General features: G+C 64.3%; 2 protein-coding genes across 3 annotated transcripts in view; both read left to right on the top strand.

The window, feature by feature from the left end:
* Positions 1-8,723, top strand: part of HTT (huntingtin) — a 125,501-nt gene extending 116,778 nt beyond the window's left edge. For both annotated transcript variants that reach the window (XM_070790927.1, XM_019963246.2), the window contains 11 exons: positions 614-696; positions 1,110-1,237; positions 1,337-1,466; positions 2,848-3,003; positions 4,101-4,291; positions 4,531-4,645; positions 4,759-4,972; positions 5,255-5,360; positions 6,815-6,977; positions 7,062-7,222; positions 7,968-8,723. In XM_070790927.1, coding sequence (XP_070647028.1) covers positions 614-696; positions 1,110-1,237; positions 1,337-1,466; positions 2,848-3,003; positions 4,101-4,291; positions 4,531-4,645; positions 4,759-4,972; positions 5,255-5,360; positions 6,815-6,977; positions 7,062-7,222; positions 7,968-8,181 — 1,661 coding nt within the window. In that variant the 3' untranslated portion in view covers positions 8,182-8,723. The remainder of the gene's footprint in view (positions 1-613; positions 697-1,109; positions 1,238-1,336; positions 1,467-2,847; positions 3,004-4,100; positions 4,292-4,530; positions 4,646-4,758; positions 4,973-5,254; positions 5,361-6,814; positions 6,978-7,061; positions 7,223-7,967) is intronic.
* A 136-nt stretch (positions 8,724-8,859) lies between these two features.
* Positions 8,860-24,281, top strand: MSANTD1 (Myb/SANT DNA binding domain containing 1). The gene is made up of 4 exons (XM_019963249.2): positions 8,860-13,401; positions 17,865-18,129; positions 21,647-21,922; positions 23,372-24,281. Exons 1-4 carry the CDS (start codon positions 13,386-13,388, stop codon positions 23,610-23,612), a joined length of 798 nt encoding a protein of 265 aa, XP_019818808.2. The 5' UTR covers positions 8,860-13,385; the 3' UTR covers positions 23,613-24,281.
* The last annotated feature ends 2,514 nt before the right edge of the window (positions 24,282-26,795 follow it).

Here is a 26,795-nt window from a genome sequence, read left to right as displayed (position 1 = left end):
CTTCTGCAGCTCAGCCCACAGCCAGTTCCCGTTCAGCCTGGTTTGTTATGGAGAAAAAGTGATAGTTTCATATCACCCTGCTGGCCCTGCCAGCTTCATATGCTGCGTGGGGACGGGGTTCCCCACTCTGCAGGAGACACTCAGGGCTGTGCAGGGATGGGGCTCCCCACTGGGGGGACTCTCAGGGCTGCGCAGGGATGGGGCTCCCCACTGGGGGGACTCTCAGGGCTGTGCGGGGACGGGACTCCCCACTGCGGGACACTCAGGGCTGTGTGGGGACGGGACTCCCCACTCTGCAGGGGACACTCAGGGCTGTGTGGGGACGGGACTCCCCACTGGGGGACTCTCAGGGCTGTGCGGGGACAAGGCTCCCCACTGGGGGACACTCAGGGCTGTGTGGGGACGGGACTCCCCACTGGGGCACTCTCAGGGCTGTGTGGGGATGAGGCTCCCCACTGGGGGGACACTCAGGGCTGTGCAGGGACGGGATTCTCCATTGGGGGGCACTCAGGGCTGTGTAGGGATGGGACTCCCCACTCTGCAGGGGACACTCAGGGCTGTGCAGGGACGGGATTCCCCACTAGGGGGACACTCATGCGTCCTTGCCCCGCAGGTGCTCTCATCAGCCATGACAAGCTGCTGCTGCAGCTCAACCCCGAGCGTGAGCTGGGGGACATGAGCTACAAGCTTGGCCAGGTCAGTGCCCGGAGGGTGGCCAGCAGGACTGGTTCCTCCCCAACACCCCCCCTCTCCAGAGCTAGCTGACTGTCCTCTGCATGTGTAGGGGGCTTTGTTACGTCATTCAGAAACACGGGCCCACACGTGTTGTCTGGTGAGAGGACCGGTTTTGAATAGAGATCCCACCTTGTCGTTCCATTTTGTGTCAAGACCTCACCCTGACGTCTCTCAGTAGCCAAGTTTCCTTTCTTCTTTTTCAACATTCCCTTTCTTAGCGCCTCTTCACCTCAGCTGCTCCCGGGGCTCATTCTTAAGCCCCGAACCCCTGGGGGTCTGACCAGCCCTGACTGGGGATGGGGGTTGGTGCTCGCTTCAGGGACCCCAGGCGGGCCCGGCGCCTGAGCACCGCCCCCGTCCCGTGTCCCCTGAAGGTGTCCATCCACTCGGTGTGGCTGGGGAACAGCATCACGCCCTTGCGAGAAGAGGAGTGGGACGAGGAGGAGGAGGAGACCGAGGCCCCGGCACCGTCGTCCCCGCCCACATCTCCGATCAACTCCAGGTTCCCTCCGCCTTCTGTCCAAGCGAGCGGGAGCTCCGTCCAGTCCCTTGTTTGGGGGCCTCTTGATGAACCTCTCATCTCTTTTGGGGGAAATTGCAGGAAACACCGGGCTGGAGTCGACATCCACTCCTGTTCGCAGTTTTTGCTTGAGTTGTACAGTCGCTGGATCCTGCCATCGAGTTCCGCCAGGAGGACCCCCGTCACCCTGATCAGCGAGGTAGTGCGCTCGGTGAGTGGCGTGCCCGCCCCTGTGGTACCCGGGGCCCGTGCGGAGACACCGGGAGGTTGTGGTGCTTCTCAGGCCAGGGGAGGGCCGACTCCACGCACAGTGCCGGGCAGGCACGCCCCAGCCCAGTGGCCGCATCGTGGAGTCGGCACGGGACCGCCTGTCCTCACAGCGCTGTCTCCTCAGGCCTGTGACAGACATACCCCCCCAGCAGCCAAGCACCTATCTGGGCGGTTGTTGTCCGGGGGTTGGCCTCAGAGTCCTTCATGTCCAGGAGCCCCAAGGGGCCGCCAGGGAGTGTAGCTTCCTATGAGCAGCACCCGTCAGTCCTCGCAGCGTTGAAGTCACACCTGAGAGCTTTGAAAAGTCACTCACTCGGTGCCGGCTTGTCACCTGGGTTTCGTCCGGAAGGAGGGCTGCCCGGGACTGGATCCATCGCGTTAGCTATTTCTGTTCTTTTGACCTAAAGGTGTCTCCTTTCGGGAGTGACTTGTTTTTTTTTAAACCTGTTTTTCTCAGTATTCCTTTAAAGGTTTCTACAGATTGTCTGATATTTGGTCAAGTTGATATTTTTAAAAACTTCACTTTTAACTTGTAAGTTGCAAATTGATTTTTATTAAAGAGGTCAACAAACTACAAGTACTGCTAAAGATCTTAAAAAAAACAAGTTGCTAGAAATTCTTGGTGGTCCAGTGGTTAGGACTCAGCACTGCTGTGGGCCCAGATTTGATTCCACAAACCACATGGCATGACCAAAAAAAAAAAAAAAAATTGTCTATTTAAAAATGATAACTTAAAAGTTTTTAGTTGCTTTGCATCCAGCATCTGGCTCATCAGCAGTCCCTGGGTTCTCACAGCTCCTGTGTATTCAGTCTGTTAACATCAGGTGACTTCTGGGAAACAACGCTGTGCCTGTGTGCGGGAGGGCACAGGAGAGAGGGGCAGGTCGGGTCAGCGTTGCTACAAAAGTGTTTGACCTTGTGACCTCGAGAGGCCTGCGTGCCTCCACGGGTGGCCTGAAGTCCTGCCGGCTAAGTTGTTCAGCTGCCAGGGTCCCTGAAGACCAGCCAGCCCCCGCCTCCAACACACTCCCGGTGCTCGGGGGGCTTCCACCTGATCAGAGCCCATCTTCAGATGTCACACGAGAAACTGGAGACTCTGGGGAGACAGAAGGAATCGGTGCCAAAGCATTGACTTCTGAGCCAGGCGCTTGCTTCTCCTTCGCGGCTTTGAGACCTGGGCTGGCAGTGGCCGCAGTGTGTGAGCCCGGCTCCAGGGAGGCCGCGGGCACCCTTCTCTCCTGGGCCCAGGCTCTGGTGCAGGTTCTGCTCAGGGTGTGGAGCCCAGAGTGACCCGCCCCCTCCCACCACGTGTCCGTCTCCAGCTCCTCGTGGTCTCGGACTTGTTCACTGAGCGCAGCCAGTTTGAGACGATGTACCTGACGCTGACGGAGCTGCGGAAGGTACACCCCTCGGAAGACGAGATTCTTCTGCAGTACCTGGTGCCCGCCACCTGCAAAGCAGCCGCTGTCCTCGGGATGGTGAGCGGAGGGCGTGCGGGGCCTCAGCCGCGGGAGGAGGGGCCCCACGTCACTGCAGAGCGTGGGGTGCCAGCCGGGCCTCTAGTGGGGCTCCCGTGGCCCTGGGTCCTGAGGTGGTGCGGTGCCTCCTCCAGGGGCTCGGCTGTGCCCTAGGGGGCACGAGGCCAGGTCCTCCCCCTTGAGAACGCATCCGCCCCCTGCAGTGCCCTGCAGCACCGTCCAAGGGGCGGGATGATGAGTCCCCTGGCTTCTGCTGTTCGAAGCCCAAGTGGGGCCCCCTGGGTTGCTGCGGGAGCTGGAGGCAGCTAGACTGGAGGCCTGAGGGGTCCTTTTGTCTCAGCGGGGAGTTTCGCTGCTGGCTCGTTCTCACAGTAATTGTGCTCAGGCCTGAATCCCCAAGGCTAAGCTGTGTTGTCTATAAATGGAATGAGTAACGCTTTCAAGAAGAGGCTTGGACGGGTCGGCCTGGGGTGAACCCCCGCTGGTGGGGGGCAGCACTGCTTCCCCCAGGACAGGGACACGCTGCTGGGACGGGACCCTGTCCTCTGTGGCTGTACCCACGCAGCCCGGCCGCGGAGTTCTCCAGCTCTGCTTTTCTCCAGACTTCCCCAGGTTATGAAAGCTGCCCCCGCGGGCTCTGCTGGTGGTTGGCGGTCTTCGGTGTGGGTGGGAGGAAGGGAGTCCTCTGCAGTGTCAGCTTCGCGGGGACCACAGGGCAGAGTTCCCGGGGGCTGAGGGGTAGTCAGACAGCCTCTGAGGCTTTTGCAGAGTGAGACAAGGCCCTCAGCCAGCAGTGGTTGCTTGTCCCTGGGTGGGGTGATCTGTCCCCAGGGAAGTCCGTCACAGACTCAGGGCTGGGGTTCTTCCCAGGGCCGGCCTCGTGGGTCCCTGTGTCACTCACACACTGAACTCCAGCCCCAGGAGAAGGGTGTGAGCACAGATGTGACATGGAGGCTCAGGGAGCCCTGACTCATAGGGGTGCTGGGGGCCCCCGCGACACCCCAGCCCTGCACGCAGGCCCCTGTGGCGTGAGGCCAGCCTCCCGGGCCTCCCCTGGGGTATGGGCCCTGCCCAGCCCGCCGTGTGCTTGTGCCCAGGACAAGGCCGTGGCGGAACCGGTCAGCCGGCTGCTGGAGAGCGCGCTCCGGAGCAGCCACCTGCCCAGCACGATGGGTGCCCTGCACGGCGTCCTGTACGTGCTGGAGTGCGACCTCCTGGATGACACCGCCAAGCAGCTCGTCCCTGTCGTCACCGACTACCTCCTCTCCAACCTCCAGGGTAGAGCCCAGTGAGTGGGCGTGGCCGGCCTCCCACCGCGGTCTCCCGGGTTCGTCCGATGGGGTGGGGGGTGGGGGTGCCTGTGAGAAGTGCGCGTACAGCAGACCCTGGCTGAGGCGCCAGCAGGGGCCCACGTGGGTGCCCTCCTCACAGGGACGCTGGCTGAGTCCCTGAGACAGGAGGCCAGCGCGCAGTGCTGGCAGACAGCGCGGCGGGCGTGTCGCTCACCTGGCTGCGTCTCGGTTTCAGCTGCGTGAGCGTGCACAGCCAGCAGCACGTGCTGGTGATGTGCGCCACGGCCTTCTACCTGATCGAGAACTACCCGCTGGACGTGGGCCCGGACTTCTCGGCCTCCGTCATACAGGTGAGCCAGGCTGGCCCGGGCTGTGCTCTGCGACTGGGGGCTGGGCCGGCAGAGGCTCCCACCAGGGAGGAGGCTGGGCGGCCCTTTGACCCGGAAGCCTTCCCCCCGTGCAGATGTGTGGAGTGATGCTGTCTGGAAGCGAAGAGGCCACCCCGTCCGTCGTCTACCACTGCGTCCTGCGGGGCCTGGAGCGCCTCCTTCTCTCCGAGCAGCTCTCCCGGCTAGACGCAGAGTCCCTGGTCAAGCTGAGCGTGGACCGGGTGAATGTGCACAGCCCGCACCGCGCCATGGCGGCCCTGGGCCTCATGCTCACCTGCATGTACACAGGTGAGCCCGATACGCGGGTGCCCCTGGGCTCCAGACGCAGGGCTTCTGCGGGGCCCTCCAGTTCTCTGGGCCACCAAGCTGCGTGGGGTCAGAGCCCCGTCTGGGAGCGGCTCTCAGTCTGACCCCTGTGCCCTGTGTCTCGGCTGGGCCCTGGGGGCCGGGCCCCCGCCCCCCGGTATCAGACCATCAGGAGGAGTTCGTAAACTCCTGTGTGAGCTCCAGGCCCGCTTCCCAGAACCATCCAGTTTTACAAACCAGCGGCACAAAACGGCTCTGTTCCAGGAAAGGAGAAAGTCAGTCCAGGCCGAGCCTCCGAGCCCAGCACTGCCGCCCCCGACAGCGAGTCCGTGATCGTGGCCATGGAGCGGGTGTCTGTCCTCTTTGACAGGTGAGCACAAGCCCGCCTGCCCGCAGCTGGGGGCGGCCTGCTCCCGCCTGGGCCCCGGGCTCTGTGCCGCGGGCCGTCCTGGCACCCAGCGCCCGGGTTTGGGCTCAGGTGGCTCAGGGCTGTCCCAAGTGCTGCCCAGGTCCTGGTGGCGAGGGGCAGTGTGGCGGTGTCGGGGGCCTTTGAGGAGACGGCCTGGAGCCTGCTTGGAGACCGAAGCGACTGTCTGAGCTGCCACCTGTAGAGAAGGGCCTGGGGGCTGCGCTAGCAGCGGCTCGGGAGGAGGCCGCCCTCGTGAAAAGGAGGCTGCTCTCGTGGCCCTTGGACAGCCTTACGAGCAGGCAGCATCCTTGAGAGCCTGTGATGACGGCCTGCCTCCACATGTGTGCCCTGGGGTCCAGGACGGCTTGGGGGCCTCGTCCGGCTCTGCCCTGGGCCTCTCAGGCCATGTTTGTGGCCTCAGGGAAGCTGGCTCTGCTCTGCGCCCCTCAGCTCTGGTCAGCTCTGGTCAGCAGGTGACCATCCGGGTGCTCACGAGAGCACTCTCCACAGAACCTTCTCCAGGCGTGCTCTGGCCGGATGAGGTGCTCTGGAGAGTGGACTGAGCATGCTACGCCCTCGTTGCCCATTTCAGCGCACGTCCTCAGTCCCGCGCTCACACTCACCAAGCCCGGGGGCATGCAGGGCGCCCACGCTTAGCCCCACCCGCGGGGGCTCATGTGCCAGGCGTGCTGCGAGATGAGCACGTCCGCCCATGCAGGGCCGGCATTCAGCCTGGCCGCGCTCGCACGTGTGGGGGACGCTGGGTCGACAGCGCTGACTCTCCCTTGCGGGTCTCACGCCTGCGGGTCACGGCTGGCATTTGCAGGCAGGTGGAGTGGGCACACCGGGCTGGTTTCCAGGTCCCTTCCGGTGCTTCTCAGTCACAGGCGCCTGTTTGATTGGTTCTGGGGGCCACCCCCACGGGCTCCAGGGTGTGACGCGCTGGCCCCTCGTGTGTGCTGGTGCAGAGGACCCACTTCCGCACCCCCGAGGCCTGTGTGTGCTCAGCTTCCTGCAGGTGGGGCTTGCACGCGGAACACATGGACATGGAGGGCCAGCGGAGGTGTGCCGATGGCCAGTAGCCTGAGTAGCCTGCTGGCTGCCCCTTGGCCCTGGGAGGGCCTTGTGCCAGGGACCAGCCACGGGTCTGCTGAGGGCAGGCAGCCAAGAGCACTGGGGCAGGGAAGAGGGCCTGCCACGAAGAGGGCCTGGCAGGGCGCTGATGGGTTCCAGGGGCACAGGCGCGCTTGAGGGCCTCAGGAGGACGCGGGTCTGTCACAAGGGGCTGTGGCATGCCGTGATGTCACCGCCCTAGCCATCTTTGCTGCTACTTCAGCATGCCAGCCGGATCAGGAGCCCCCGGGCTGGGGAGTGTGGGCGAGACGGGCTCTGATCCAGGCTCCCCCCCACCACAGGATCCGGAAGGGGTTCCCCTGCGAAGCCCGCGTGGTGGCACGCGTCCTGCCCCAGTTCCTGGACGACTTCTTCCCGCCCCAGGACGTCATGAACAAGGTCATCGGCGAGTTCCTGTCCAGCCAGCAGCCATACCCGCAGTTCATGGCCACCGTCGTGTACCAGGTGAGGGGCCGGGGCAGGGCGCCCAGACCAGGCCCCGGGCCCCCAGCTCCCCCCGGCCGGCGCTGATGGGGTGGCCTCTCGCAGGTGTTCCAGACGCTGCACGGCGCGGGGCAATCGCCCATGGTGCGGGACTGGGTCATGCTGTCCCTCTCCAACTTCACGCAGCGGAGCCCAGTCGCCATGGCCATGTGGAGTCTCTCCTGCTTCTTCGTCAGCGCGTCCACCAGCCCGTGGGTCTCGGCGATGTATCCTTGCCTGGTTCTGGGCCCCGGGCAGCCCTGCCGTCCCGTCAGCACCCTGGTTGACATTTGCGTCAGCGTTTTGGAAGCCCACGTTCAGTAGGGAGCCCAGGTGTCAGGGTGATGCGTCCCTTAAACCCCAAGAGAGTGAGGCACAGACCAAGAAACAGGAGCCCGTGGTTCCCTGCGCCGAGTGGCCGCGCAGCAGGGAGGCCCCCAGAGGAGCCCCCATGGCTGCCTGCGGGCCTGTCAGCTGGGCGGGCCGCTCACGCTGCTTCTCATTAGCCCTTGTCACGTGCTGTGTATCACTCCTGGGCAAACGCTGAAGTCAGTGAAGATCCAGTTCCCGCCCCCAACACGCTGGCTGCCAAAAGGGGATGGCCCCTCCCATCAGCCTTCCCCAGACAGACCGCAGAGCCTTGGAGCGGAGAGCGGCCTGGCCAGGCGGCATGGCTCTGTGCTGGGTGTGCGGGAACCAGGCCAGGTAAGCCCTGCGTGAGGGGCGGCCCCGCGGGGCGGGGGCTCCAACTCCCCGGGCGGAGCCTCTGGCTCAAGGGGCCAGACCCAGACAGGAGGCAGCTGCCGCCCAGCCCTGGGCCGCTGCTTTTGCGGCTTTGGGGAGCCCCCCCGGTGCTTCCGCTGTCCGCAGGCCTGTGTCGGGGCCGGAGCCCTGGGGGAGGCAAGAACCCCCGGGAGCACAGGAACAGGTCTCCCCAAGCTTGCCGTCTTGCGCCCTTAACTGGCCGGCCAGCCTCCCGCACGTTGTGAGCAGGATGGGCAAGCTGGAGCAGGTGGACGTGAACCTCTTCTGCCTGGTGGCCACAGACTTCTACCGACACCAGATAGAGGAGGAGCTCGACCGCAGGGCCTTCCAGTCCGTGTTCGAGGTGGTCGCCGTGCCCGGAAACCCATACCACCGCCTGCTGGCTTGTCTGCGGAGCGTCCAGAAGGCCGCCGCATGCTGAGTGCCCATGCGGGTGGCGACGAGGTGGCCCCTGGACCGCGGGGCCCAGCCTGTGCCAGGCAGCAGGCAGCATGGGCTTCTCTCCGGGGAGCCAGGGGGCGGGCGTCCCGCCGCGTGGTGGCGAAGCTGCGTGCAGGGCACACGCAGTAACGTTTGGGGTTGAGCCTGAGTCCTCTCGGGGCGGGAGCTGCTGTGGCGGGCCTCGGACTGGAGCTGGTGTAGGAGCCAGCCGCCCGCTCTTTACACCCTCCTCCCGTCCAGCGCTCGGCTGTCACCAGGTCCCAGCCGCTCCTGCCCGGGGGGCAGGATTCCTCTGCTCTTGCCAGCGAGCCATGAGCCCTCCGCTGTCCCGCAGGCGGGAGGGGACGCCACAGGCTCCGAGATGCGGAGTCCTGGGGTGTCTCGGGCTTCCGCAGGGCACGCATGCCGGGTCTGGCCAGGCGGGGGGGCTGGGAGTGCGGCAGTTTGCACTGTCCTTCCCGTCTCTGTCTTCTCAGGATTTAAAGTTTAATTCTATCAGTAAAGAGATTAATTTTAAGGTAACTTTCTACGCCCGTGTACAGTCTGTGCATCGCCAGGTCAGCACTGCATGTCACAGTCTCTGAGCAGGTGGACGGGGTCTGTCCTCCCCGCCACCCGCGGGGTTGGCTGGCTGGCAGCCCTAAGCCTCCACCATGCCACCCTCTTTTATAAGAGTTCCCGTTTGGAGTTCAGGGCAGTTCTGCTGTGCTGGTCAGGAGTCCTTGCTCTGCTGAGGCGGGGAAGGTGCCCACCTGGCTGTCCTGGCTGTGCATGGTCGGCTCCGGGCACGGGCCACTCTCTGGCGGTGACAGCATGTGGGCAGTTAGCCAAGCAGGCCAGCCCCCTGCGCCTGCCCTGACCTGGGCTCTGGCCTGCCCGGGGCTGGCTGGCAGGTGTTGGCGTCCAGGCCTGTGTCCCTCCTGCGTCATGGGCCCAGCCACTCACTGGCCGGGAGCCCCGAGGGCACAGCAGCTTACTGTGTCAGGAGCAGAGTACGGTGTCCCAGCGGCTGGTCAAGGAAGACCCCAGCGCCACCTCGCCCCTCGGTCCATCAGCGGGGCCTCCTTTCAGCTCGGGAGAGCACAGGTCTGTGCTCGCGGGGCCAGTGCTGGGCAGGGGGCGCCGGGCACAACCGCCACCCCTACTCCAGGCCCTGGCCCAGCTTGTTCCTGGACCCAGAGCAGTTCAGTGGAGTGTGCGTGGCCGGGGGCTGGCGGAGCCCTTCCAGGCGGCTCTATAGGGCCGCGGGGCAGCCGGCCCTGTGGTCAGCGGCACGACACGCAGCTTGGTCAGGAGCTCAGGTGCGTCCGGTTGGGCGTCTCCTCGGCAAGCGGGGCTGACATGCAGCCGTCGTCCAGGGTCTGTAGCGGGAGGAGGCCTCAGGTGCACCTCACGCCTGTCTCTGCGGCACACGGCCCGCTGCACACACCTCCTATGGGTGCAGGCCCCAGCCCCCACCCCCGGAGCCAGGCAGTTTGGGGCCAGCCAGGGTCAGCGTGCGCAGGGAGCCCCTCCTCAGAGCTGCCCTTGTATCCGGGCGCCCTGCAGAGGGCCCAGTAGTGTGAGCGGTGGACGTGGGTCAGAAGCCGGCCAGGGCCTTGAGGGCGGAGCTCCGACTCCACAGAAGTGACGTCCCTGCTCCCCTGCCTCTCACTTGGGCTCATCCTCGCCGTGGCAGGCGCAAGCCTGCTGGAGTGACCATGAACACGGGGAGTTCTGGAACTGCTGCCCTCACCCGCAGGGTCCCTTCAGCACCTCCAAGGCAGACGTGTCGCAGGCCCGTGCTGTCTGCGCTTAGGTGTTTGCACTTGTTAGAGACAGCCTGTGAGCGTGGAGCGGGGGGCCCGGTCCCCTTCGGAGTCCGAGCGCCAGGCACAGCTGGGCGAGGGCCTGCCTGGGTTTCCCACGTGACTGTCAGCACTCAGCGAGGAGCTGCAGCCAGCTCTGGCCATCGGTGCCACCCAGAGACCCGCTGGCTTGCCCCAGGGTGGGTGCCAGTGCTCGGGGAGGTCACTATCCATGGAGGAGGGTACATGTGTGGGGGTGTGCACCTGTGTCTCCATCCGGGCCTCTGAGGGCGGCCAACAGGTCTCTGCAGAAGCTGACCTTACTCAGACCTGCCCCACAGGGTGGGCCGCGTGGCTGAGACGTCTGAGAGATGGGCCCGCTTGTCAGCTGTCTGAGAGGGACCGAGTGGACTAAAGTCTGCGTCTGGCAGCAGTCACCTCACCACCCCAGACTGTGTGGAAAGGGTCGTTAGGGGGCGGCGAGGATGCGGTTTGTTTTCCTGCTGGTGACACAGGGAAGATTTGAGCGAAACCAGGGTGTTGGTGGGCGAGGTGCTTGTGCGTCTTATCCTATGGGTCCTGTGGCGGCCCCACTGAGCTGGGCAGGGGGAGGGGGTGTTTCCAGGTGCCCTTCCCCGCTGTCCCCTCGCCTTCCTACAGCACACGCATCCTCCTGGGAGGCGAGGATGGTGTTGGGATTCTCCGGACACCCGGCATGTAGCACCCAACCCCGCTTGTGGCCGGGTGTCACTGCCGAGCCCAGGGGTGCAGGCAGCTCACCGCGGGTTAGCAGAGCTGCCCACGGCCGTCTTGGGGAAGCCCCTCTGGGCCGTTCAGCGTGGTTACTCTTTTGTGGTTTGGAGGAGTGCACTTGCTCCCTCTCGGTGCCATGGGCGTCTCTTCCTGGCGCGTGACCTTGCTTTGCCTTTTGTCCCCCTCTGCGTTGTGCCCGAAACGGTAGGTCCTGGCGAGGGTGATGCTCGGTGGTCCTGCACGCTGGAGTGACGGCGGGGGTGCAAGAACCACCTTGAAGGTCACTGACGCTCCCCGGAGAGCTTGGGGTGGCCCCACCTGGAGGGGACCGCCCCCCGGCCCCCCCCCCGCCCCTCCCCGCTGCCTGGTGCCACAGGCCTGGGCTCAGCGGGGGAGCCCGGGGGCTGGGCTCAGGCGGGGGGCAGCCACGGAGGGGCCTGTGCGTCTGGCACTCAGTCATGCTGCCGAAGGAGCCCCTGGCCCCCGACAGTCGCTGCAGCTGTCTTGCTGCAGGCGGGTGGCCGCTGGCCTAGAGGAGTGTAGCATCAGGGACCTTCCGCAGGGGGTGGGCTCAGCACGCTCCACGGGTGACCGTCCTCCAGCAGGATTGGAGCCCACGCTGTCCACCGCCAGGGTCCCCACCATGCACACACTGGGCACCCACAGGGCTGTGATGGGTGCATCCCGGAGCCTGGCCCAGGCTTGTCTGTGAGAAGAGAGCGAAGCTCTGACATGAGATGTATATTTTAATTTTTTAAACGGCTACAAATACTGTACATATGAATTAAAAGAAAAAAAAGTAAATTGCCGTGTGAGGCCTGCTTTGCTTATGGGGAACCTTGCCCCCGCAGGGGGCGGCAGACCACACCAGCAGGAGCCCAGCGCTATGGGACCCAGGTGCCGGGTATTGCGGGGACGGGGGCAGCCCCCCACCAGTGCCCGAGGCTGCAGAGGCTGCGGTGGTTATGTCGAATCCCTGTAGGGGCCGTGTGGTTTCGCCCCAGGCCCCAGCTTGGAGGGGTGGTCACAGCGGGCACAGGTCCTGGGGGCTCACATGGGGCCTGTGACCTGACCTTGGAGCCCCTCGTGGCCCTGCTGCCCCTGTCGCCTCACTGGCTACCGGCCCCCGTGCCCTGGGACCGAGTGGTGAGGCTGCCCCGTCCATCTGAGCTGGTATGTTCTTCCCGCTGGAAACACCAGCTCCTCCAGGAATCCTCTCCAGTCAGCTGCGCGGGCACCAGCCCTCCCAGCCCCTCCTGGGGAGCGCCGGCCGTGCAGGGTCACAGCCCACAGGTTACACCACCTGCGGAGGCAGAGACCCAGGTCATGGACTGCCTGGGATGGGTGCTCCACAGAGTCTGCCGAAGGCTTCCCAGGTCCCAGGGTGTTGGTGGGAGTGGGCAGCCCCCAGCCCAACCACAGCGGGTGCCCAGAGAGAGAGGCAGCGGGCTTAGGAAGCCTGGCCTGTGCCCTGGTCATGGCACGTGTGGGCGCTGCCCTCGTGGTGCTGTTCCAGTGGCCAGGCTGCGAGTGTGTGTGCACCCGTTGTGCGTGTGGGAAGAGGTCAGCTCACAGGCCCGTCTCCCCCAACACGCCGCAGGCCCCAGCAGCCTCCCCTTTGGGAGGGGCTGAGCCCTCCTTGCCCGCCATGGTCTGGGTGAGGCGGCCACGCCCTGGCCTCCGTGTTTAGACGAGGGCCCCAGACGCCCTGGAAGGAAGCGACAACGTCCCGCTCACCCTCTAGCCGCCCAGCACAGGTGCCCTCGGTAGAGGGCAGCCCACCCCCTGCTTCCTGACCTGAACCTGGAAAGCCCTTCTGGGCCCAGGGGTTCTTGGTCCAGCCTCGCCCCTCAGGGTGGCCCGGGCGCTGCTGGAAGGGGCCTCCTGCCAGGGGCCCATGGGCACAGAAGTGGGCTGGCTTTGTGGAGTCACCAAGGCTCCTGGCAGACCACAGGGGTGCCTGGGGTCCCACAAGCCTGGGGGCCTTGCAGTTTGGCCTCTCGCCCAGGATAGCTTATCCCCACTGGCCTTTCGAGCAGGAACCCGGGGGCTACCCAGGTGTGGTCCCCCCTTCCTGGCCACGTCCTCTAGGGCAGGCGTTGCCAAGCCTCCATGCCAAGCTGTGAGCAGATAACCGCCGACTGGGCCTGCACTCGTCCTGGCCCTGGGGCACTCAGGGTAGGGGCGGCCCAGTGTGGTAGAGCCATCGACTCAGGGTTGGGCATGCCCACTGAGGACCGAGAGTTAAGGGTCTGGGCTCCTGTGGGGAGAGGACGGTGCTGCCAGGCGGGTCACTGTGCCCAGCAGAGCCCACCCTCCTGCTCCGCTCGCCCCTGGCCTGGACCCAGCCCCACACCCCCTGTGCTTGCCTGCCTCCACCCGGCTGGGGGCCTTAATGCTGCCGTAAGGACTGCCACCTCCTGGGATGGGCCTGGCTCCCTGCCGTCTGCCCCCGGCGAGGTGCTGGAGGCCCCTGAGGGATGCCCCTTCCTGCTTTGGGCCCCTGGAGGGCGCCGGCCTCCCCTGCGTGCCCGGGCCCCTCCCGCTGAGGCCTGACCACCCTTCTCTCTGCAGGTGCTGCTGGACGCCTGGCCCCAGGCCCTCTGCCTCCCTGGCACGCAGAGCCTGAGGGTCCCCACAGGCCATGCAGCTGTGCCAAGGTACGCAGCCCCCGTCCACACCCCACCAAGGGCAGACAGGGCCTTCCCACGGGCTGCCGAGAGCTTGGCCTGCCTCCGTCTCCCCCTGGCTCCCTCTTGTCCTTGCAGGCCAAAGCGAGCGCCCCCCTGCCCCACACCCGAGGCTTTCCAGCACCCCTGAAACCTCAGTGGAGATGCTGGAGCCCAGCCATTTACCCTGCCTCTGCGGGACCCGTCGGCTGGTTGCCAGCAGGGGGTGATCACTGGCCCTGCATACCAGCAGCGCTGCCCCAGGCCCACAGCTGCCCCTGCAGAGGCACTGGGACCTGCTGCCCTGGGGCTGCCCAAGCTGGGCACCTAGGGCGGCAGCGCCTCCTGATGACCACTCCGCAGCCGGGCCAGTATGCCGGCCTGTGCCCTCTCCAAATGCCCCGAGGAGAGGGGAGGGCAGGGAGGGGCCTCGGAGCTGCAGCTGTGCCCTCTGCACCAGCCCATGTCCGGTGGGGTCACTTGTCCAGGCAGGTGTCTGTGAGGACAGGGCTGGGGGTGGTCTGACCAAGCTGTGTCTGTAGTTGGCTGAGGCAGGTTGAAATCCTGAGCTTGGCCTGCCTCCCCTCGGAGCCCTGCCTGGGCGCTGGGGGTTGCTATGAGGCAGACCTGCTCGGCTCTGGGGGTCGGGGTTGAGGGAACATCCACCTGGAGGACAGTCAGGGCTACCCCAGGCTCTGGGGGCAGAGAATCAGCTCTCAGGCCACCTGGTAGGTTAAATCCTTTATCTAAGAGGGGCTTGGGGAGGACTACCTGGAGGAGGTGGGCCTTTCATCCCTCACGCACTCTGCAGACACTACTGAGTGGGCCAGGTGCCTGGTCGAGGGGCGTAGCAGCTGTCAGCCCTCCCGGGAGGTGCTGTGTGGCCAGGCAGGGGTGCCCTGTGTCCCCAGGAAACCTCAGAAGCTGCGACAGGGAGGGGCTCCCACCAGGAGCTGAGGGCAGGGCCAGGTGCTGACCCAGGACACCCTGCTGCCTTCTGCCTCTGCACCCCAAGTTCCGACTGCAGGGAGGAGAGAGCCCCGGGTGGCCCACCCCATCCTGAGCCCTCTCCTCCTTCCAGCTGGGCTTTGGCCCCTCTCTCGGGGTGAGAGGGCAAGCTCTGGACACGGGGAGGTGCAGGGTGAGGTCACCTAGCCAGAGCCTCAGGGACCCACCCCCCCCACCGCCCTGGCCCCGGCCCCAGGCTTGGCTTCCCTGTCCTGGGCGGCTCAGGCCAGGACTCCCCTGTACCCAGCAGGCCTGAGGAGGGCCCTCTGTGCCTGGGGAGGTTTTCAGCTTGCACTCTGTGAGCCCTTCCCCAAGTTCAGCGCCCCCCCAGAACCCTCGCAGCACACTGGCCGGGGGGCAGGACAGGGGCTCTGTGTGGTCATCATAGCCCGGCCAGCAGGTGTGACGTGGAGGTCTGCCCCCAAGATCTTGGGACTGAGCCTCAGTTGAGTCTGGCGGAGGCCTGAGGAGGGGGCTGGCCAGGCCACTTTGTCCAGGGTCGCACTAGGGGGCCTCCCCAGGCCTCCAGGGCACAATGGGAGCGTTTGCCCAGGCAGGCAGCATGGGTTGTGAGACCCTGCCCAGGACCGTGGGCAGAGAAGGCCTGACGTGTCCTTCCCGGGGAGCACAGGTCAGACCCGGCACCGAGCCAGCCTGCCTGGATTCGGAGCCCAGCTTGGCCCCTTGCCCGCAGGGTGGCCTCACCTCTGTCCCTCAGGCTGTTTATCTGCAGAATGGGAATAACAGCAGCGCCAGCCTCCCTCACAAGAATGCCATGAGGGTCAAAGCTGAAAACAGACACACTGCGCTTAGAACAGGGGCCAATGGTCAGCGAGCTCGCATTCTTAAGACTGTTGTCTTTGCAAGTGTTCTTAACCCAGGGTCACACAGCTGGAGGGCAGACAGGAAACGGCTGGCTCACCGGAGGTTCAGTTTGCAGGAGGGAAAATGGGAGGAAGGACCAAAGTGGAACAGCAGGACTTCAGAGCGAAGGTGTTGCCAGAACACGGTTTGGAGAACGAGTAAGAGTTTGCCAGGAAGCCCGAAGGCAAAATCCAGGCCACCGACTGGGAAGGGAGGGGAGAGTTACTTGAGGTCAGTCTTTCAGAGTCCATACCTTTACTCAGCAAGGCTTCACCAAGGCCTTTTCTGTGGGGTCCTGGGGGTACAGGGAGCACCCCACCGAGCCCCGTACACAAGGCAGGTCTGGGTGCAGATGGTCCGGCTGCAGGACGGGTGGGAATACGCTGTTGTCCAAATCTCGGCGCTCTGTGCACCAATGCCGAACAGAAACGTGGAGACAGAGTCTCAGAGGAGAAGGAAAGGGTGGCTTTACTTCTCCAGGCAAAGCTAGTCAAACAGGAGGGAGGGGCAGGGCGCACCCTCTGAAAGAATGGCACAGACCGAGGACACAACATAAGCTGATTAGAGTCGAGTGGGTCCAAGGTGGCAGACAAGTCAACTTCAGCTAGACCCCGATCCTCCGTCCACTCTCTCTGTAACATCCGCAAGCGAAACGACACACCCAGAGGCACCATGGCAGTCCCAGGGCTGACCCTCAGAGACCGAAAAGTGGGCAGTGGCCCAACTGCTGGAGATCTCCACCGCTTCACCAAAACAGTTGGCACAGTCCTCCCACTCGTTAGCCTGTGAGGACGAGATGGCACGATGGCCTCACCGACTCGATGGACATGAGTCTGAGCAAGCTCTGGGAGTTGGTGATGGACGGGGAGGCCTGGCATGCTGCAGTCCATGGGGCTGCAAAGAGTCAGACACAACTGAGCGACTGAACAACATTAGCCTGTGAAATTACCCAGCTCGTAAAAAACAAAAGTGAAAGTCGCTCAGTCACGTCTGACTCTTGGTGACCCCAAGGACTGTAGCCCGCCAGGCTCCTCTGTCCATGGGATTTTCCAGGCAAGAATACTGGAGTCGGTTGCCATTTCCTTCGCCAGGGGACCTTCCCAACTCAGGAAAAGCTAACCACACGACATTGCGAGGCTGCTTGCCCTCTGCGTCAGCCCACACTCTGTGGAGTGTTTCTCTCTGAATAAATCCGCTTCTTCCTTATCACTTTGTCTCTCGCTGAATTCCTTCTGCAATGAGACATCAGAGACCTGAGCTTCATTAGGTCCTGACATCAGGCCTGTGATCTCAGTTGGCAGAGCACGCGTTGTGGCCGAGTTGGAGTCCCGGCCACTTGGGGTCGAGTCTCCAGCAGGGTTTTGGCCAGGTTTACGTTCCCAGACACGTGGCTTTAAGCCCCAACTGAGGTCAGCGGTTTCACTAGCACCTCAAGGGCTGTGCCCCGCTCCCTGGTGTGTAGGCAGAGGTTATAGGCAGGCAGGGGTCTGTGATAAGGGTCAAGGCAGTAGCAAGTCTTCATTCCTGCTTCTGCAAGTTTTCCAAAAGGCGGGGTTGCTGATGAGCTCACCGTTTGTGCAGGGTCTCCAGTGGTCTGTCTCCTGCTCATCTTGACGGGCCTGTCCTGTCCCTCCTCCGATCAGCAACCGCTCTGCCCTTCGGAATGCGGAGCAGGCCACAGAGTCTTGTCCATCAGGGATGGGGGAGAAAAAGGCTTCCATGCCTGGGAGCCCCACAGGGCCCTGCTGTTCATGGCACCATCTGCTCCCAGGTACCCTGTGCCTCGAGCCCTGCGCTGGCTCCTCGGCCCGTGCCAAGTCACCCAGGCTACCATGTCGCCCAGGCCGGCAGCCATGCCCCTTGAGGAGGGGAAGAAGCAGACAGTGACCAAGCCAGGGGTCTGCTACAGCTGCTGGTGCCCAGCCTGGTGGTGGTGGCGTTTGTATTGTTAAGTGTGAGCCGTTGGCTGGAGGATGGCCGTGCGTGGGGCATGCGGGCGGGTGGGCGTTGCACACGTGTGTCTCTGCAGGTCCCAAAGCGTGTGTTCCTGTGCCAGTCTCCTGTCTGTCTGTCTGTCCTCCCGTCTCTCTTACTCTGGGTCTCCCTCTCCGCCTCTTACCTCATTCCGTTGCACCCCAGCCCCCCATCTTGGGCCCTCCCTGGGCCCCTGGCAGAGTGGGGCCTGGCCACCCGAGCCCAATCTTCCCAGCAGAGGGGCCTCACTCAGTGGCCCCGGGCCGGCCAGCCTGGCGGCCAGGCCGGGGTTGGGAGGCAGGGCCGGGCGCCTGGGCCGCCTGTTCTGGGCCTGGCCCGCTCGCTGCAGTATTGATGGCCCGTCAGGGCGGCCCCGATTCCTGCGCTTTCAGTTAAAAGGTTTCTGTTGTTGTAGCTTATGCAGTTGCTCTGTTGCTATGGAAACGTGACATCAAAATGACGTTTCCCGTTTAAAAGCTTTTAACTAAATTCCTGCCTGTCAGATGTAGGCCCCATTTTGAGCGAGGAGCTGCCTTCCAGGAGCAGGGCTCCCGCCGCGGTGTGCAGGCCCCGGCGGCCCGCCCCGAGCGCGCTCTTTAACCCCACAGGTGCCCCGGGCATGGCCACGGCCGAGGTACCGGGCTACCTCGTGTCCCCGCAGGCTGAGAAGCACCGGCGGGCCCGCAACTGGACGGACGCTGAGATGCGCGGCCTCATGCTCGTCTGGGAGGAGTTCTTCGACGAGCTGAAGCAGACCAAGCGCAACGCCAAGGTGTACGAGAAGATGGCCAGCAAGCTGCTGGAGATGACGGGCGAGCGCCGGCTGGGCGAGGAGATCAAGATCAAGATCACCAACATGACCTTCCAGTACAGGTAGGCCCGTGGGCAGCGGGCGGCCTGCTGGGTCACGATGGCGGGGGCTTGGGGGGGTCCCAGCTTTGTGTAGGCAAGAGGGGACCTGTGGGCCCCATGGAGCGGTGCACAGGGAGACCCCCAAGGCCCTGCAGGGTGGAGGGTACTGCTGGCGGCCGGGGGGCAGGATACCCGAGGCTGGGCCGCTAGGCCCCTGAACCCGCTGTCTCCGGTGTCCACTGAGCCCACTGTGGGCACAGCGCTGGCCTCAGGGCTGGGGAGGGGGTGTGGAGGCCCTGAGCACCCAAGAGGGTCCGCGCCTCTACCCCCTCCCCGCCCCACGCTGGGCCCCTACCCTGGCTGCCTCGGGAGGGGCTGGGTCACTGCCAGGCACATGGCTCGGGCGGGGGCAGTTCCAGGCCGTGCCCCGCACCTCAGAGGGCGGGGCCAGGTTTATCTGCCTGGGGTCCCCGGGAGGAGAAGGTCATGGGCAGGTGAGAGGTCATGGGGGTGGAGGGGGTCACGGGGTGGGGTGAAGGTCGAGCAGGAGCTGGGCTGCAGGCAGGGAGGCATAGAGAGTGGGCCCTGTGGGCAAGCTGGGCCCACACAGCCCCCAGGAGCCTGTCCGTGTTAGGGGGCTGCCTTCCCAGGAGGACACACGAGGACCCCGCTGGTCCCAGTCCAGGCAGCCCCATACAGGAGCAGAGGTTAGCCAGGGGGGCGTGGACAGGCCCCTGCAGGTTGGCCTGGGCACCTTGAGCCACACTCTGTGGATGAGAGGATCCCCCTACCCTGCCCCTCCTGGCCTATGGCTCCCAGCCCGTCTGGGGCCTGGGGGTGTGCAGAGACTCCCAGGGCCCTGGACAACTGAAGGCCGCTTCAGTTGCATCAGTTTAACTTTCTCGGTCTTGGAGGAGCCGGTCCTGAGCCTGGCCCGTCCAGAGGCTCATCTCTGACCCGCAGCCTGGCCCCCAGCCAGGCCTCGGGGCAGAGCAGAGGAGGCCGGCCGCTGGGGTAAAGGTGGTCCGAGGCCGGGGCCGAGCCATGTGCCCCCTACCACCCCCGCCACCACCCCGCAGCGCCTGGCAGGGAGGGGGCAGCAGGGCTGGGGTGGGCAGCTTTATGGCCTGCTATCTGACTCCGTGACTCACGGCTCTGATTGGCGTCTGGCCGGGTTATTCATTATTTATCCTGAAAGCCGCCTCCTGAGCCCCAGGGAGGGATCCTCTTCCATTCCTGGAGGGGAGGTGGGCTGAGGCGGCCACAGGAGACGAGGGGGTGGCCGGCGGGGTGGGGCCGCACGTGCATAGCGCTTCACAGTCTTGTGCGCAGCGGCACCTCTCAGCTGCCGTCACCGAGGGGCACCAAGGCCCAGAGCAGGAGAGGGCTTCCCCAGGGGCTCAGCGCTGCAGAATCCGCCTGCCGTGCAGGAGACCTGGGTTTGATCCCTGGGTCGCGAAGATCCCCTGGAGGCGGGCATGGAACCCACTCCAGTATTCTTGCCTGGAGAAGCCCATGGATAGAGGAGCCTGGTGGCTAGTCCATGGGGTCTCACAAAGAGTTGGACACGACTGAAGAGACGGAGTGCGCACGCAGAGGACCTTACAGACCGACACTCTGGCTGGGGGACTGGTTCTTTACCTTCTCCGACACCTCCCCTGACCCCCACCACCCAGAGCTGCCCACAGCCGAGGCTTTAGTTATTTTTTCATGAAAACTTTAAAAAAAAAAAACAAAAACAAAGCCAATCTTTATTTATTTATTGAATGCACCGCCAGCTTGTGGGATCTTAGTTCCTCGACCAGGGATCAAACCTGGGCACTCGTCTGTGGAATTGCGGAGTCCCAACCACAGGACCCCCCAGGGATTCTGGAAACAGTTGATATGCAGGTGGTTGGTGGGATTCCCTGGAGGTCCAGTGGTTAGGACTCGACGCTCTCACTGCTAGGGGCCCAGGTTCAGTCCTGGCTGGGGAGTTAAGATCCCACCAGCTGCTCCGTGTGGCCAAAGTATAAAAACAGATTGTCTGTGAAGGAAGCCTGGGGGTGGCCTGGTTCCAGGGAGTGTGTTTTGCTGGTGTGCTGTGCAGGGGCCCCCTGTAATGGGGCAGGCTTTGTCTCGGGTGGCCAGAGCGGGACCTGGGGGCTTCCGGAGGAGCTGGAGGGGGGCCTGGGACCCGGCACAGCCTTCCGCCCTCCTGCCCTCAGGGAGGTGGGGCAGCCCGTCCTGGCTCCCTGCTGAGGACCCCATGTCCCTCGGCCTCTGCCCCGAGCCGCACACCCCCGCCAGGGCGATGCTTTCAGATGGTCAGCGCATCTCCAGGGACCAGGGTGACCAGTGGCCACGCCCCGGCAGGGACTTGACCTCGGGGCACCCTTTTGGGAGACAGGAGCCACTTTGCGGTGGGGGACCCTGTCACTCAGAGTCCTCCCCAGAGCCGGAGGAGCAAGGACGGGGAATGTGGAGGGGCTGCCAGTGGTGGCCGGGGTTTCGGGAGGCAGAAGGCCCACGCCAACCCCATTGTGGCCCCTTCGCTCGCTGGCCGGGGCCTGCACTATGGCCTCACCTCCCCAGGGACAGCCGAGGCTCAGGGACCGCAGGGCCTGTCTGCAGGGGAGGGCAGGACGCAGGGCCTGGGCGGGCGGGGCCCACCGTAGGCGGGCAGCAGACCCTCCCCGGGGGCGTCAGCGCCCCCCCTCCTGGTACCAAGAACGTCATCTGGACAGCTCGCTGTTCGCCAGGCACCGGGCGTTGTCTGCTCCGGTCTTCCCAGCACAACTTGGATCATCCCCATTTTACTGACACGAGGCTCAGAGAGGTTAATGGACCTGCCTAGGCTCACACAGCGAAGCGGCAGAGATGAGCCGCAGACTCAGAGCCGTGACCACCGAGGCCTGTGCTCGTCCCTCCTGAGCTCCTGCTCCGGGACGTCCTCCTCAGGACACGCCTGTGACCTGACTCATTCTACGTTCGCGTTACAGATTATACCACATCTCACTCCTATGTTGGTATTATACCACATATGTTCTTATCTCACTTCTATGTTGGTATTATACCACATGTGTTCTTATCTCACTCCTATGTTGGTATTATACCACATGTGTTCTTATTATTGCTGACTGACTTATTAAAAAGCGGCATTTGTTCATTGCAGAGAATTTAGAAACTCCAGAAAAGCAAAGAGAGGACTTTAGGGGTCAGCTCGAGACGCCAGCCTGACACCGGGGCCTGTGGGGCCTGCCGACGCCCGCAGCGGCGTAGGGTCCCGAGCCCGACCTCTTTCTGACCCGGTCTCACCTGGCCCACGTTTCCGGGGCGGCCTGTCTGGCTGGGGGTGGCCCACGCCCGTGCCACACGGCCCCCTGGGCCCGGCGCCCGTGTGCAGAGGGGCCGGGCGGGCAGGGCCAGGAGTGGCCCACGCCCGTGCCGCACGGCCCCCTGGGCCCGGCGCCCGCGAGCGCGCCTCTGCAGACGGGCCGGGCGGGCAGGGCCAGGAGCAGCCGTTTCTCACCCTTGGCTCTTGTGTCTCTCGTTTCAGGAAATTAAAATGCATGACAGATAGCGAGTCCGTCCCGCCCGACTGGCCCTATTACCTAGCCATTGATAGGATTCTGGCCAAGGTCCCCGAGTCCTGTGATGGCAAACTGCCGGACGGCCAGCAGCCGGGGCCCTCCACGTCCCAGACCGAGGCGTCCCTGTCGCCGTCTGCTAAGTCCGCCCCTCTGTACTTACCGTATAAGCACTGCTCCTACGAAGGCCGCTTCCAGGACGACGGCTCCGACAGCTCCTCCAGCTTACTGTCCCTTAAGTTCAGGTGTGTGTGCGCCCCGCTCCCGCCCCACCGCCCGCCCCCAAGACGGGTCAGGCGGCCGTCCTGGCGGCGGCAGTCTCTGCCACCCAGGGCCGACTGCAGAGGCCTCGGCGGCACACACGCACCTCAGGGGCAGGGAGGCCAGAGACAGGGAGGCAGGTGGGCCGAGGCCTGGGCCATCGAGTTCACCGCCCAAGCGCGTCTCCTGCACCCTCGCTGCTCAGCTGTGTGGAAAGTCCATGATCTCTCTGGGCCTCAGTCTCTGTCTGTAAAATGGGGATAAGTCAGGACCTTCTCTGGCAAAGGCTGGGAGTCAGAGGCGAGCCTCCTGCCCTTTCCTCGGTGTCTGGCTCTCAAGCTCCCCCACCCCAAGCAGACCTCTTCTCCCTGGCCTTGCCAGGCTGGCTGGTCTCTCAACACCAGGGAGGGGGCATCAGGCTGAGCCTCCACGGTGTCCTTGGAGCCTGGCTGCAGTGGGGGCCCAGCCCCTCTGCCATCCATGGCGTCCTGCCAGCCCTGAGCTGACCCTGCCTCAAGACACCCTCAGACAGGTGTGGTGTGGGGCCGGGGAGCCAGAGGAGGTCACGTTGGGCTGGGCTTTCACTGGTGAACAGAAGTTGGCCATTGGAGAAGAGAACAGGAAGAGTGTACATTTGCGCTTTGGTCCTGCCTCCCCCAAGCTCAGTCTCAAGTCTGTCAGATGGGGGTGGGGTGAGGAAGGCATCTCGGGGGCCCCTCCAGTCTGACACCCAGAATCTGGGGGCTCCTGCTCGGTTGTCCAGCGCCCCTTCCCTGCGGGGGGGTGGTTTCTCAGCAAAGACCTCCCAACAGAATCGCCTTTGTTAGTGGCCGGGCTGGGGTGCGGGGGATCTGCCGCTGGCAGACAGTTGCTTCCGTGGGCTGAGCCTACTTCCCAGACTGACGGCTGCCCGGTGCTGCGCCAGGCCGGGCCGTGGGGCACCTCTCCCTCCAGAGTCCAGGCTGTGCTCTCTGCTCCCAAGGGTGGCTGGGCCACAATCCTGCACAGAAGCAGAGGGCCTAGGCTGGGGACAGGCAGGGCCTGGGGGCGTCTGGCAGCTCCCTGCCACCCCTGGGGGCCCCATTCACAGCAGAGAGATGGGCTTCCTTCAGCCCTGACCCTGGAAGGATTCCTGTCCTGGAGGGGAGCCTGGCCTCTATGGCCCCGCCCTTGGCCTGCTGTCCCCATCTCCTCACCCCAAGGTGTGCTGGCCCCTTCCAGGCTGCCAGGAGGCAGGGGTTCCCCCGTCTGCCAGAGGCTGGCCCCAACTGGTGGTGTCTGCCCTGTAGGCCCTCCCACCCTGCGTTTTCCTCGTCCCTCTGGGTGTCCACTCACCCCACCATGAGTGCACCTTGCCCACCCAGCACAGTGGGTGTGGGAATGCTGTGTGACAAGGAGGGCCCAGCCATTTCCACATCACACTGTCCTTCCAGGTCGGAGGAGCGGCCTGTGAAGAAGCGCAAGGGGCAGGGCGGCCACCTGCAGAGAAAGAAGCTGCGGCTGCTGGAGGCCCTGCTGGAGGAGCAGCGCCGGCTGAGCCGCGCCCTGGAGGAGACATGCCGCGAGGTGCGCCGCGCGCTGGACCAGCACAGCGTCTTGCAGGCCCAGAGCCTGCAGCTGCAGGAGCGAATGATGAGTCTGCTCGAGCGCATCATCGCCAAGTCCGGCGTCTAGGCCGCCCGGGCCCCGCCCCCGGAACGGCCCCGGGCCACGCCCCCAGCCTGGGCCCCGCCCCTGACCCGGGCCTCGCCCAGGAAAGGCCCAGGCCTGGGCCCCGCCCCCCGGCCTGGGCCACGCCACATCTGGGCCACGCCCCGGAGCTGCCCCGCCTCTGGCCTGGGCCCCGCCCCTGGCCTGGGCCCCGCCCCCGGAACAGCTCCGGCCTGGGCCACGCCCCCTGAACGGCCCCGAGCCCCCGGGCGTGGGACCCCCCGGCGTAAAGCCCCTCCCTGGACACCAGGCCCCTGGACTCAGGGTCACTGCTGGGCGGCTCCCCAGTAAGAACGCCTGGAATCTGCCCTCCGGTATTGTCAGTGTCGACGGTACTGGAAGCGGCTTTTGACGTTAATCGTGTGCTTTTCACAACTTCCTGGGAGCAGGGCTCACGGCTGGGCATGAAGGGAGGCGACCGGCCGTCCCCCGCCCGAAGACGACGCCGGTGGAGGCGGCTCCGTGGCAGGTGTGCGCGCAGGTGCCCCCTCGCTGGGCCTGCATTGGCCCCGAGACCCCAGGGGGCCGCACGGCCTCCGGTGGCCTTTTATCTACCACCTCACCCCCACTCCGAGACGTGGGGTCTCTGGACCCCCATCGGCAACAGCTCAATAAAAACGATGATCCTGCCCATGCATCCCGCCCTGTGCCATCTATCAACTCGGGACAGGTGGGAGAGCCCCGCTGACCTCAGGAGCTGACACGTGGACGGGCGGGAACGCAGACTAGCAGCAGGGTGTGAAAGCGCTGGGAGGGCAGGGCCGCCTGCAGGCCTCGAGGGCCCGGGGGGGCTGGACACAACAGCTGGGGCGCCTGGGGAGCGGACAGCCACCCCAGGGGGAGATGCCTTCCCAGGAGGGAGGGGCTGGGGTGGGGTGCAGGGTCTACAGGCCAGAGAGCCTGTCCAGAGCACCCCACCCCCACCCCCAGTTCCTCCTGAGTTACTGGGCCCAGGTGGCCGCTGAAGGGAGGCCCCCAGGGGAGACGAGAGCCGGGCTTCATTCAGAGTCTCACTCCGGACACGGCCGGGGTCGCAGCCACTCCGTAGCTCTGAGAGTGCCGTGCAGATGGGGGAGAGGAAACCCTTCCGTGTGACTCTCAGGCAGGCGTCTAGTGAGAAGCGGGAAGTCACAAGAACAGACAGCTTGGCCACTGGCTGTGGCTTCGCCCTGTAGGGACAGCAAAGTCATTCACACTCTTGCCCAGAGAAAACCTGGGCCAGAAAACCTGTCTGAGGGCCTGCTTGTTTGCACAGAGCGTCTATCACGGTCCTCGGTCCCATGGCCCTGATTCTCTCTCTGGGTCCGTGTGGCTCTGCCCGGTGGAGGGGATCTTTCATGGAATGTCTGCTTCGCCTGGGACGGGCAAGTCACTGCCCCGATCAGCAGGGTTGAGGGGACGCGGGGACTGGGGTTAGTGGCAGGTGACTGTCTAGACCCGCTCCCTCTGGTGCTTCGGGGGGAGGGCCCTGCCCAGAGGCTGCTGCAGACCCCCTGGTGTGATGGCCACCAGCTCACCGGATCCTCCTGTGACCCTTGAGGGCAGCCAGGCAGTGACCAGTACTCAGCCGGTGTCAGACTCCAGGTCCCCCTGGGGGTGCAGAGGCCAGCCCGAAGCCTGCCCCTGGGAGGGAGGGGTTGGGTGGAGCTGGGCTGGCAGGATGGCCCACCCGCAACCCCCCCGCCCCATCCCCACCTAGAGAGCTCGAGCCATGGACTCTGGACCCTCCTGCCTGGGGTTGGACCGTGCTGCCGGGTGAAGGGGGGTGGTTCCTGGGGTGAACCAGCTGCCAGGTGCGCCCGTGGTGACTGCGCCTGCTTCCCGCACCCGCCCGCCACAGAGTTCAGCCTGGAGGCGCCCCGGGTCCAGCAACGGCGTTTGGGGCTGCCCAGTGAATTTCTAGCTCTTAGACAAGACACCAGCGTGAGAACTCACTGGTTCAGCCGACACTGGGCCAGAGAAACTCGAGGCTCTGGTCCGAGCCCTGACAGGCATGCAACCCTTCAGGGTGGTGACACCCTGAAACGCCCCCGGGAAGGACAGATGGAGTAACACAGCAGGGACTTCCCTGTGGTCTGGTGGCTAAGAATATGCGCTCCCAATGCAGGGAGCACGGTCTTGATCCCTGGTCAGGGAGCTAGATCCCACATGCTGCAACTGAGACCCCGTGCGGCCAGATAAATTAAAAATACTTGTTTTAAAAAGTAGAAATTAAAAAATTAAACCCAAGATTTCGAAATGTTCATTTCAAGATAGCAATAAACTCCTTACAGTGGTAACACACACCAAGTGCATGGAAAACATGTTTTCCTAAACGAGGAGTTTCAGCGAGAGGAGTGGCATTGTGCCGCGTCTCCTCGGATCTCTGGCCTGAGCACTCGGCGGCCGCGATGGGACATGGCTTGGTTGCCAAGTGAAGGAATCTGGGAAATCCCGCCTCGTGTGGATACACGTTTGGAAAAGAAGCGGAGGTTTCAACACCTGCGGGTCACGGGCGTTCTTCCTTCTGATGACACCCAGACTCGACCACGGTGGTTCCTTGTGGGCTGGTTACAGCGTAGACTCTGAAATCCTATCAGTGAGCTTTCACCAGTGTCTCCTGGAATCCGTCCGTCCCTCCTGGAATCCGTCCGTCCCTCCTGGAATCCGTCTGTCCGTCCTGCACCTGGACCAGTCCTTTCCACACTTACGGCTGTGACGTCACAGGTGGGCATTTGAAACATGACGGGCGCCAAGCACACAGGTCTGCCCCGTGTCGACCATCCTGTGTCAGTGTCCCTGTGTGAATTCACCGTCAGTCTCAGCTAAAACGTCTGTAGTTTGGTGAGTTGGCAAGCTCCTGGTGGTGGATGCAAGTTTTTCAAAATCCCAGTCTCTGATTTTGATGAAAGCTTGAAGTTCATCGCTGGTCACAAGCACCGTCAGTTTTCCTTGAAGGGACAGACTCACTTTGTCGTCTTCAAGAAAACGTCTGCCGGGTACACAGGTCTGAACAATCAGAGCTTCCGTCAGTCCCCCTGTCGAGGAAGACGTTGTTCCACAGTTTCCCTGGTGGCCCAGTGGCTGGGATCCGCCTGCCAGTGCAGGGCACTCGGGTTTGACGCCTGGTTCGGACCATCCCACAGGCTGCAAGGTGGCTAAGCCCGT

Source organism: Bos indicus, chromosome 6 (assembly GCF_029378745.1).
Source record: "Bos indicus isolate NIAB-ARS_2022 breed Sahiwal x Tharparkar chromosome 6, NIAB-ARS_B.indTharparkar_mat_pri_1.0, whole genome shotgun sequence".
In the NCBI taxonomy this organism is placed as follows: domain Eukaryota; kingdom Metazoa; phylum Chordata; class Mammalia; order Artiodactyla; family Bovidae; genus Bos; species Bos indicus.
This window is presented reverse-complemented; position numbering and strand designations above follow the sequence as displayed.